Below are 12,322 nucleotides of genomic sequence, written 5' to 3'. Positions count from 1 at the left end.
TTCTTTGCTGCTGCCTGCCTCTGTTCTGGTACGTAATGTTCTAGGAGAATTTCATGGTCCTCTGCTGCTTCAGGAAAACTTCTCACTCTGATTCCCTTGAGGTAGCACACGGTGATTATAAATGAGTTACCCTTTGCTGTGCCTTTGGTGAGGTCAGGTGTGCTAAAGCAAGGTAGGAATGAACAGACACATTAATGGGACAGAAGGTCCCTGGAATGTCAGACAGCGTGATCAGGATAAATGTCACCTGTTCCCGTGGAGCTTTGAAACAGTAATGTTGTAAAGGAGGTGCAGACTCAAGGCCCAAGAAGGCCATCCACGTGCAATGACACAAATCCTGACACAAGCTGCTCGAAGAGGAAGTTGGAGTTAATGGTTGAACACGTTATAGCCTCTTGTGAACCCGACACAGGCAGAACCTGCAATTGTTGGGAGGGCTGGTGGTTGTGTTGTCCAATAAAAGTTGTCCAATAAAAGGTTTGGCTTTGTTACCTGCTGTGCAATAAGCCAGCCCATGCACTACATCAAGATATTGTTTATTTCAGATCCGCTCAAGTCTGGGTACCAGGTGGTTTCCCACTAAGCTGGCACGCCTAAAGATTTTCAACACCCAACTTTATACAATCTCTTAGCAGCACATTTGCATGTTAGCACAACCTCCTAACTTCTAATTGGTTATATTTTAGCATCCTGCTGACATGACAAGATTGCTTTGTGCATCTTCGGAGGGGATGGGTCTCTTGTTGGGCTCAGGTCTCTCAACCTAGGGGCATGATTTTTAATATTATAATGAGGATAGTTTGTGGATAGTTCATATTATAGCACTCATTATTGGTTTTCAGCCAATTTTTTGCAACAAATTAATTATTAACAAACTCAAGGGCAAGCGTGTTGCATTTTTCCTTACAAAATGGTCCTCTTGATGAAATAGTTTCTTAGTTATTCATCCTTCAAGGCCTGGGTCATCTGTGCCCTTGCCTTGAAGTACATATTTTACATCTTTTCACATGAAGCCAAGTTAACAAAACAAAATTAACCAGCTACTGGCATCCGCTGGAGTGCACGTCTGAAGGAGGTCTCTCCTGCCCTTCCATCAGGTGTTTCATCACAGAAAGCCACAGTGGATCTGCAAGGAGAAAGGAAAAATGTTCTTTTTCTACAAAATAACTATGAGGCATAGACTATCTCTGTGGCTTCTGAAATCAAAACACAGGCTGAAACTCTTCAGGAAATGGAGAATTTTTACAGGATGGTTTCAGCTACTTCAGAAAGTAGCTGAACTTCAGAAATATTTGGTGTTCCTTGTGTTAAAGTGCTATAAGTTTGCAGTGATTGATGACTTTCTAGAAGATTTGACACAGGAGAAATATACTGATATATTTAAATGAACATTAAACAATTATTAAGTTCAGCTATGCTTTCTGGAGTCTAAATGTAATTATTGTTCACGGACTAGAAATGCTGCTTTGATTATTTCCTCTTTTTTATCTCTTAGACAAAAGCAGATGTGCCCTTTTGGGTTCAGGGCTTTTAACTCTATTTAGAGAGTCTGCATCAAAATATTATAATAAAGATCACATGGGTGAGTGATACGTTTCAGATGTTGATGGCCCGGGGCCAGCTCACAGATGATCATGGTTGTGTAGCCACTCCATGGGCAACCCATTTCCCTGCTGGGGACGCAGCATTCTGCGATACTTCCTGGTTTTGCTTAAGAAAAGGCATGAGTCATGCTGGAAGGCAATTAAAAAATAGATGAAACGAAACTGATAGCAAAGGCTGACTTACGCAATGCTCTGGTTCCAAATCTGCTTGTAAAAGTTGGCCAACTTTTTCACATTTGTCGCTTTTCAAAGTTTCTGCTGATCTATGTTTGTGGGTATTCAAACTGCGTTATGGGAAGAACTAATAGAAATGAGCATCAGTAGAAGGAATGGACAGGAGGCAAATGAATTTCCAACTTATTTGGAGCAAGGCTATGAGGTAAGTTTCTAACTTTTGCTTAGTTTGGCAAAGGGAACTGGAAGTGGTGAGGTGCTCACAAGCTGTCAGGGAAGGTAAATTTAAAAAGTAGTTTATTATGATTACTTTCTTGTACCTATACTTCTGTGCATAAGAAGTGCTGTTGCCTATTTATTTGAAGTTAAAGCCTGCTGAAGGGCATGTATTATCTTAAACAGTGTGTATGTGTGTGCAAGTTTCCCACTGGGGGGATGTCGAACTGAAACCACTTCAGCTGTTGCACCTTTATTCTTATTTCCCCTACTGTCCTCAGTGCCATCATATCCTGCCTTCCGCAGTTACTGCATTTCAGGTAGTTGCCCTAAACAAGTTAATATAAGCGATGTTATTATTTAATGTTGTTCCTTGTGTCTTTTTTTGTGGGTGGCTGATGAGAAACAGCTTCACCTTGACATCACTAGTGCTGGAAGCGGTCTTTCTGTAGAAGCTGTTGAAACAGTGTCTCTGTTTCTTGTAAACTCATAAATACATTCCACGTCTGACTTTTTGGTTGTCTTTTGTGACTGTCTCCAGGTCATTAACAAATTGCAAGGTTAAAGTATTAAACTGAAAGCTAAAGAAAACGTTTAATTTGTGCTTCCTCATTGTGACATGAAAAAATATTTCTGGAATTCTTTGTCGGTAGCACTGGGCATGAAATTTTGCTTTGGCACTTCATTAGACAGTAATTCAAATATGTACAGTAGTATTTTCAAGAAACTATGTGACTGCAAACCCAATTGTTCTCCATTTGTTGTTAGAGCGTGTGCAGGGCAGGCAAAGCAAGGAGACAGCAGCGTTCATTATGCAATGGCAGGAAGCTTTTGTTTTACTCTTCTGAGGTTAGGTTGAAGACGTGATGGATGAGATGACTGAAAGCTCTTGGAAAACGGAGGGGCAATGAGTGATGGGGTGGGATGAAAGGAGCTGGAGCACTCAGCGCGCAGCAGACACTCAGGCACTTGAGATGCTCCCGCAGCTGTTTCCTATTTCCACTTGTTTTGACTTGGGCGCCCCGTTTTGCTGCTGTGCCTTGTGTTTTGCAGACCTTCCTGAAGGGTGCAGAGACATTTCCCTTCAAGTGGAGCTAGCCAGAGGCTGTGGTCACCTCCACTGTGGGACAAAGCACTACAAATCCCGACCACTTTCACCTAAAACTACCCCAAACCAGCCTTCAGGGCACCGGGACAGGCACAGCCCTGTTTATTACCCGTTATTTCTGCAGAGCAAGGGCGGGAGCTAGGGGGTATCTGTGTGGTGCTTGCTTTAACCGTTACAGCTACTGCTGTGGGCACGTTTTGGAACTACAGCTAATTTTCACGGACTAATTACAAGGCTCATTTAACGGCTGCGTGCGGAGCTGAGCGTGGGCGGCCCCTCACAGCCGCCCCCCCCTCCTCCCCTCCTGGCCCTGAGGCGGGAACGCCTCGCGCCGGGTGCTGCGCGCCCTCCAATGAGCGAGCGTGGAGCCGCACATAGTCCCGCCCCGGAGGCGGAGAACCAATGAGAGCCGCGATCCCTTCACACACTCAGCCAATCAGCGACCGAGTTTACACCCTCTCCGTGAGGGCCGCCTGAGGCGCGGGGCCTGTGAGGGCGGCGGCGGCGGCGGCCCCGGGGCTGCACTGGGCCGGGCCGGGCCGGGCCCCCCCGCCATGACCCGGCCGCTGGGCCTGGCGCCGCCATCACCGAGCCCGCCCGCTGCCAACAGGGCCCGGCGCCATTTTAGGCTGGCGGCGGCGGGCAGGGAGGCGGCCCGGGACTGCAGGTAGGGCTGGGGGTGAGGGGGAGCAGCAGCGAGGCCTGGTGGGGCCGCAGGGGGAGGGAGGGGCTGAGGGGGGGCTGCTGAGGGGCTGAGGGCTGGGGGCTGAGGCAGGGGGTGTTGGGGGCAGGCTGTGGGTGTCAGGGCGCTGGGACAGCCCCCCTAGGGCAGTGGGTGTGGTGTTGTGCTCAGGGAGTGTTTGGGTGATGCTCAGGGTGTGGGTTTTGGATGGGTTTGTGTGCAGGAGGTGCGTTTGGTGGGTCTTGTGGGCTCCTTCCAAATTTTGGGGTGTTGTGTGAGGCGGTTTTGCTGTGAGGGGGAGCGAGCGCTTGAGCAGGTTGCTCCCTGGGGTCTCCCTCCTTTGGGGACGTCAGGTGTGGGTGGGGTGTTGGGCTCGGTGACCTCCTTTGCTCCCTCCCAGCCTCAGCCATGCTGCAGGCAGGTGGCCTGACACTGTGAGCAAAGACTTCTTCTTGTGTTCTGACTGGCATCTTCAGCTCATTGTTCAAAATACACGCGTGCTCCCACACGTACCTGTTTCAGTACCCATTTTACTTCTCACTGTGCGTTGGCAAGCCTGGCTATAGGCTATAGCGGTTTGGCTGTAAAGAAAGAACTTCAGTTGTCACTGGTACAATTCCCCTGCCCGTTCTGCTTGTGAAATGTCCCTTTGGAGAGGTACCGTTAATGGCAATGGAGCTTGAGAATGCTACAGAATTCCAGAGAACGCGGTGGTGAGCAGGGAGAGTTCTGAGACATGATGAACCTGCCCATCTACTAGAAATCCTCATTCTGTCATAGACCTGGTAAGGTTTTTCCACAGGCTGCTGAATTAAATACATTTTGCTCCTTTCCTATAAGGCAAGTCATAATTTTCTTATGCCATTAGCAGCACTTTATTGTGTTTCTGCTGAGCCTCTTTTTTTGGTAGCCTTGACCTCTGGAGGAAGTAAAAGTTCTGTTGTTGTCTGTGCTGGTATTTGCCTGTGAAAGTGAAATTACTGCATGAGTTGTGGTTTTGCTGCTCATGAATATTTCAAAATGGTTTTGCTCTGAGGAAAAAAAAAAAAAAAATTGCAGTCTGTTATATTTCAGTTGTCCTAACAAAGAAAGTAACTGAAAGAAAAATTGGGAGGTTTTGTGTGTAACTCTCCTGTTCGTTTTTTTTCATTCTGTCACCTCTAGTACTTCTCAAGATGCTTCATTAAAAAAAATTACTAGACCTCCTATTAAAACGATAGCGGAAATCCTCCCGTTATGGTCCTGCTCGTGTAGGAAGTCACGTGCTCTTTTCATGTTTTATAGTATGAAAAGCAGGTTGGAAGGCCCGATGCTTTCTCATGATCCTCCCTGTGCTGCAGCACGTGCTCGCTTGCCCTCCCAGCCCTGTGGTGTTCAAGTTCCCAGTGCGCTTCCTTGTCTGCGGTGCCGCAGAGGGGCACTTGAGGAAATTATTGTTCCGGTTTAGCTGGGCAGTTCCCATCCCTTGTGCTTTGAAAACGCCGAATGACAAATGCAAAGTAGAAAATATTGAGAGGTGAACGCTTAAAAAAGGGTGGTCTAAGACAAATCACTCTACTCCAGTCAAACTTTTAATGCCTCCCTCCTTTTGTCTATTCAACCTTGCCTCTGTTTTCAGCGATGTTATACAAAGCTCAGTGTAACTGGTATAAATACGGTCATTGTTACGAAGTTCCTTTGTTTTCAGTGAGGGACAGCTGAAAGGATGCAGCTGAGATAGGGACTGCGGCAGGGTAAAGGAGGGAGAGGATACAGGAGGGCTTGGGCTTGGTTTTGGGTTGTTTTCTGACGCGGGAAAGGAATCTGGGCTGTATCTGAAGGTTTCCTTTGAACAAGTGAGCAGCAGGTTCTTCTGGCTCCAACTTCAGAAACCGTTACCGAGTCTGTGGAAGCACAGAAGTATAGTGATACCTGGAAACGTGAGTCTGGAATAAATGTTTTCATCCTCTGTAGTCACTGTTACACGGGCAGCAGGATGGCTTTGAGTGTTTTGGAAGGCACAGCAAGCTTATAAAACATAGAATACCTGTCCTAAACAGACAGGTATTTTTCATGTTTTCTTGTACCAGTGCCTCTTGTTTGGAATTCAGAGAAACTTCCAAAGCAGACATACATGTGTAGCCTTAAATCGTGACTAAGTTTCCATGCTATGTGGAAGAAGGAAGAGATAGCAAGTTTGTAGTTTTTGCGTGCAGGCCAGTATTCTAATACTCAAACTGCACGTTACTCAGATAAGCTGGTCACATTTAGAAGTGAACATTCTCTCATGGGAAATGCCTGCTTGCTTTCAAGTCCCGCGTATTTTCGCAAGGAAAAAATACCTCTGATACAAAGCTGTTACTTACCTTGTTGTGCGTATGTGAAAATAAGACGGCTGTAGGTGGCTGTTTCTGTTGGAAGCCAGAGGATGCCCTTAATGCGTGCTGGATGCGAGGAATTTGCAGCCCAGCCTGGCACCAGATGGGTGACAAAAGCACCAAGCATGGTGCCTTTTGGACAAGAAAGTAAGTTACGGAGCTCATTGAATTTAACAACTTGCAGATAGGACTGTGCAGTTCTTGATTGCAATTGATAATGCATTGACGGGGTTTGCTGTTGAGCAGGCCATCCGTCTAATGCTCTAACATCCTCTCCTCAGTCATCTGTAGCTTTATGCTGCTTGTAAAGTTGCTTTTCATGCCAGAGGCTGTCTCAGGCTGAAATTTGAGTACAATTTTTATGAAAATCCTGTAGCTTTATGCTGCTTTTTAGAATTTTTGTGTGCAATGGAGTGAGAGCTTGATCTTAAATGGGTGATTTTGCCGTGTAACCTGTGCCATGTTATTTCATGGAAACTACTTCTGCTTGATCCTCGTAAGGCTGTTGAGGAAAAAGTCTCTCAGTTGATAATCCTGCTTTCTGTAGGCTTACTAGAAATCAGTAGCGTAGGTGGTTACAGACAGTTTACACTACACATGCATGTTGTCTGGTACATAAAAGGTTGTGGTTGTGTTAAGGGGTCTGAGACTGGATTCAGAAGCTATGGAGAGCTGATCCGCTAGGTTGCGGGTGCTGGAAGAGGAGAATCCTGTTCTGTCCACCTTCCTGCTCACCTTTCATTGTGTTGGCTCTGGCCTCTTCCTGAACAAATTTAATGCCTTGATCTAACAGAAAGTGATGTTTCTAGGGGATACCAAGTTGAATAGCTCTTAGTTTAAGCTGGTGGGTAGGTGAGACTTCCAGGGTTGGTGAAAGAAGTGGTATCTGAGAGGGCGCTGGCAAGTTGGCTTTGGTAGCCGAGCAGAATAAAGGCTTGAAGGCAACGATGGTGATGCTTGCTGTGATCTGTCAGAAAGCTGAACTCCAGATTGAAATAACAGCTGCTGGCTTTAAAAAAAGTAAAAGATCTATAAATAAATCACAGCGTTCTAATTTTATTGCTATTTACTGTGTGGGCATTTAGATATTGTTCTTAAAAAGTAATATTTGTTTTCTTTTCAGAAACCAGTCTATTAAAGAATTCTTCAAACCAGTTTTAAAACAAGGTAATTATAATATCTCCTATTTAAAAAAAAAAAAAAAAAAAGTGTGCAGAAGTATAGTCTACTCTTATTCCAAACTGGAGCAGTGATATAATGGCTATAGCTTACCATGCATGTCAAAATGAGCATGTTTAATTTTTTCTAACATAATTGAAAAACTAAATATTTAAATGAGTACGTCTAAATAGTGGTGTAATTATTGGTTAGTTATTCTCTCATGCTTCAGCTAAATTGTTTATAGCAACTGCAGCCATGGCATAAATCATGCAGCTCTTATTTGATATGAAATAAATTGAGTGGTGCTAGCAAATACTAAATGATTAAGTAAATTAATTTTGGATTGTGTGTGACCGAGGTAAAATACCAAGCAATATAATCAAAAAGATTTTTTTTCTCCAATATTGTGGTTGTGGATGATTTGTATTAAGGTTGGATCAGGTGATCTTAGAGGTCTTTTCCAACCTAAATGATTCTATGATACGATGATGTTTTCTTTACTCTTTTAGACCTTGGCCATAAGGACAGAAGTGTGTTGTGCTCCTCAGACACGACATATCTAAAAGATGCAGGAAATGGACTGCCGGTTTTAAGTGCTGAACGTTTTGAGAAGAAAGTATCTTCTGCAAAGAAGGTTAAACGAAAAAAGATGCCAGACCAAACACCAAACACGAGTCCTGTGTTAGATGCCTTTCGGAGAGGAATTAAGGAGAAAAGAGGCAACGTGGACATGCTGGAGAACAACGGAGCGTGCAAGTCACTGGGTTCTGTATGCCCAAGAGTTGTGGTTCGAAAACTCCTTGTTAACTCAGGTTCTCCCAAATGTCTCTTGGCCAAAAACGATAAAGCTATCAAGACAGACCAGGGAAAAAATGAGAAGTATCTGGGTGTAACAAGAACACCATTGTCTTGTGGAAATAGTTGGGAACAGAAAACAGATTTTATGGATCTAGAAGAGACCAGTTCAGACTCTGACAAATGGATTTCGTTGCCACAAGCTGATGCTCAGAAAGCCTGTGCTCGAAATAACGACAACATGTCGTTGTGTCAAAACTCGGGGCTTCCCACGAACTTGCCATGCACATCACCTGACTCCACATTGAGGTTAGCACTGGAAACTCTGCACAGAGAAAGAAAGCGTAAGAAACGTAGAGTCAAACAATCTAAGGCGCCGCCTATAATGCCCATCTCAGGAACAAGTGTGTCACATGAGGTGTGTTTAAAAACATTGTTAAGGCTTGACAGCAGTGACCATTGTGCATGCCTTCTTTATTTGTTTTTTTTTTTTTTAACGTAGAGTGAAATTCTGAGTGCTGCCTCTTTGAGTTGTAACAAAATCCATGCTCTTTTGCTGTTCTTTAAAAGTCTGCTTGTGCTTGGGTAAGCTGTTTCATAACTATTTTTCAAGAAATGAGAAATTCACTGGCTGAAGAGCAAGGGAGATGGGCTGGTTTAGATGCGAGCATGAAGATGCAATGCAATTTAAACGGTAATTATTTTGTAGAAAAAATGTCTTACTAAAAATGATCTTTCCTTTTTCACTACAGTGTAGTGTAGGGAACAGATGGGCAAATATCTACTAGTTAGAAGTTGCAGTGAGTAGCTGTTCAGATTTATGCACTTAAGCCACAGTACTTGGGTAGAGGTGGGAGTGATCCTGTTAAGTATGTGATATTTCATTACATGTTTAATTATTTTTTTCTTTTACCAACCAAGATAGCCCTTTAGAGGGTAGGTAATTACTTGAAAGGATGATCATTGTGTGCCTCCATAATATGTTATGAATTAATAATAATAAAAAAATACTATTAAGCTTGTTTTCTTTTTCTCATTAGCACTCCTCCTGTATTTGCTTGTCAGTGCTTACTATCGCTTTGTTATTAAAGTTCCTAATGGATTGTTTTGGGGAAGGCTAGCTAGCCTGTTACCAAATAGCCCAGGGAGGCAAGTGGCTAATGGCACTCATTATTACTGAAAGCGGGGAGACTTAAAAAGAGAGGCCAATCTGAAGAAAAAGCCTAAAATTAGGGTTTGGGGGAAGAGTCCTTCTGTCAAGATCTTTGCAGCTGTGTTTTGTCTGGAAATGAAGTATATTATCATATTTCTGAGGGTGTGTGGAACTGAGGCTGTGCTGGACTTGATGCTTGGCTCAGGACATCAACAGCCTATTTTTAAAAGTATGCAATTAACTTTTTATCTTCTCTGTTTTTGTTTTTAGGAAAATGGACATCAGTTAAGAAAAATACCACGTTCTGGTTCAGGGGAGGCTGCCTCAGGTAGTGCTGATAATATTGAATTATAATTGAGCAATCAAGACCATCACTTAATGTCTTTTTAAAGTGCATTTTAAAGTTATGTTTATTTTACATATATGTAATTAAAACACGTTCTTCAGCTTTTGATAGATATTCCGACAGTTAAGTGCAAGGAATATGAAGGTGAAGGTTACTTCATAAAGAGGATTATTTTGGTAGTGTGATTCAGGTGACTAGGACAGTTCTTGTACAATTTCATAGGCTTGAACAGTAGTGACAGTGGTTAGAAGTGGTTTGTAACTAGATAAGGGAAGCAGATTTAAGATACTTTTCAGAAGTGTTGTGAGTTTGCTAAAAGGAGTAAATCTACTTAAATTTCTGTGTCAAAAATTATTACTGCTATATAGTCAAGGTTATTTCTAATACAAGGGAAGCTTGATGAGTAATTTGGGACTTGGGATCATTTAGTGAAAACCAGATTGTTAATCACTTAATTAAAAGTGATCTCTTTTTTGTCTTAATCCCTGATTTTTATTTTTTTATAGTATATCTTGCATTTTGGAAAACGTATCTTCACTGTGGTGACTAACAAAATTTGAAATTCAGATTAAATAACAGCAACAAAAAAACCCAACCACAACATTGTTCTTATTGAACAGAACGGTAAAATTCAGGCAGTATTGTTGTTTTCTTTGCCCTTTTTAACCATATAATTTTCTCTATGGTAAATAGAACTACTGTAGTGTTCTACTGTAGGTGCTGAGCTGCTTTTAAAATAAAAGGACTTAATTTCATTTTCAAGTTAATAAAGGTGACAATCTAAGAGTACAGTGTAGAGTGAATCTTAACTGTGGTCTTCAGGAAAAGCATTTCAATTCTGCTTGAACACTGGTCAGTTATTTCAGACATAGCACAGTTTAAAAACGTAAGTTACTTGTTTTTAAAGGGTAGACTGTTACAATTATGACTGTTTTTTTTAAAACGGTGGTTTACTTTTTCTTAAACGTTTTTCATAGATGACCCAACCCAACCGAAGCAGTTTCAAACACGTGATACTCTCAGTGAATTTGGAGATGATACCTCATCCAAGAAAGCTGCCAGTACGTGGGAAAGCCAGTCTGTTCCATCAGCCTGCCTTCAATCTAAGCCATCTTCTGGGCCATCCAAACAAGTAGGCTGTCCTGGGAAAAGAAAACACGCTGTGATGAGTGTGGATGCAAACGGTTCTGAAGTAACAGGTTTGAGCGACCCTGCTTTCAGTTGGTCACCTCAAAAAAGCAAAAATAGAAAGTCTGCTTTTGTTAAAAACATTGGCTTAAAGTCTCTTTCTAGTGGTGTTCTGCAGCTATCGGAGGTTGCTGCTCTACCTGGACCTCATTCTGCTTATTCAGAGGAATACCCAGAGGGTGTCTCAAGGAATGAAAATGAGAAAAATAATTGCTCCTCTGTAGATTTGTCATCATATTCTGCACAGAGTCCTAATGAAAATAACCAAGTTTCTCTTGTGGATACCAAAGAGAATCAATTGCAGGTGGCCAACTCTCACTTTTTCTTGGAAAAGTCCCTTCCTTCTCAGGAGAAAAGTACTGTGTTTCCTTCCCTACACCATATAGCACAAAGAGAAGCTGTATTCACAAAAGCCGTGAAGTCTCAATGCCACACAGCTGGCTTATCTCGGGTGTTAGACGCTAAGATGGAGCAAGATGGGAAAAGACCAAAAAGACTCAATAGAGCTGATGATGTAGAACCCAGCAACGCTTTTTCAAAACCAGAAGAAAATAGTTCAGGAAATGCTTCCGATTTTTGTTTGGTGGAAGATTCAGGGAAACTTTCAGGCTCAGTGGAGACTGATGAAGGATTTCCCCCTTTGTTGCCTTTTCAAGAAGAGTCCGAGGACAGCAACCATGCGTCTTCACAACTCTCACAAGAGTTGAAAGTTGAAAGCACCTGTTCAGAGATGTTCAAGTTGAATAGAAAATCAAAAATCAGCCTTGATAGTGAAGATGAGAGTTTGGGATGTGCTCTAGATGATGATGATGAAGAACCATTCGTGACACTGCAAGAAATTTTGTCTGCAACTCCCAAGCCACAGACAGAAGCCTCAGAAGGAGACTGTTCAGACAGTTTTTCTCAGGACACCGTGGCTCCATTACTGAAACTTCATGTAAGTGGCTAAAACAAAGAACCATTGTATCAGGTTACGTTGCCCGTTTCGGTACGACTCTTTTCCTTTAACTGAGTTTTCATGCATTAAGAATATTTGCCTGTGAAACTGGTGGCTGAGCTTACTTGAGGGTCCTATGCTGCTCGGTGGAATGTCATCAGTCAAAGGGTGCTTTTTGTTCTTCTTGCCGTTGGCATGGCTGAAAGATGGTTCCTGCAGCTGGATTGCGTGAGCTGGATTGCCATCAGCGTTTTTTCAGGAGTTCTGGCTTTGCATTTTTCCCCTAAAGAAAAAGGGGAGAGGTTACACTTAGAAGATGTGTGGGGTCTAATGTTTTCATTTTTCTGATGGGTCAAGGTACTTATGAGTTGAAGTTAAGGAGAGGAAATTGATCTGTCCATTGAGAGATCTGTGCTAGACTGCAACAATATATCCTTGTCACAGTTTGTGATCTGTCAGGAATCTGTGTGTAAGTTCTTGGTCTGTGTGAGGTATTTTCCTTGAGGTTGAATTTCATGGAAATTGGAAGTACTTTTAGAAAGGATTTCAGAAAGCTGAATGACTTCTGCTCATAGGGGATGGATGAAGAAGTATTTAACTA

General features: G+C 42.8%; 1 protein-coding gene across 1 annotated transcript in view; it reads left to right on the top strand.

The window, feature by feature from the left end:
• Nucleotides 1-3,603: 3,603 nt before the first annotated feature.
• Nucleotides 3,604-12,322, top strand: part of SLF2 (SMC5-SMC6 complex localization factor 2) — a 29,223-nt gene continuing 20,504 nt past the window's right edge. Inside the window, exons 1-5 of the mRNA XM_032191084.1 lie at nt 3,604-3,769; nt 7,265-7,308; nt 7,812-8,515; nt 9,521-9,578; nt 10,574-11,721. Of these exons, the coding sequence (XP_032046975.1) occupies nt 3,657-3,769; nt 7,265-7,308; nt 7,812-8,515; nt 9,521-9,578; nt 10,574-11,721 (2,067 nt within the window). The 5' untranslated portion in view covers nt 3,604-3,656. The remainder of the gene's footprint in view (nt 3,770-7,264; nt 7,309-7,811; nt 8,516-9,520; nt 9,579-10,573; nt 11,722-12,322) is intronic.

The sequence above is a fragment of the Aythya fuligula genome, chromosome 7, assembly GCF_009819795.1.
Source record: "Aythya fuligula isolate bAytFul2 chromosome 7, bAytFul2.pri, whole genome shotgun sequence".
Lineage (NCBI taxonomy): Eukaryota > Metazoa > Chordata > Aves > Anseriformes > Anatidae > Aythya > Aythya fuligula.
The sequence above is the reverse complement of the archived record's forward strand: the minus strand, read 5'-3'. Positions and strand labels throughout refer to the sequence as shown.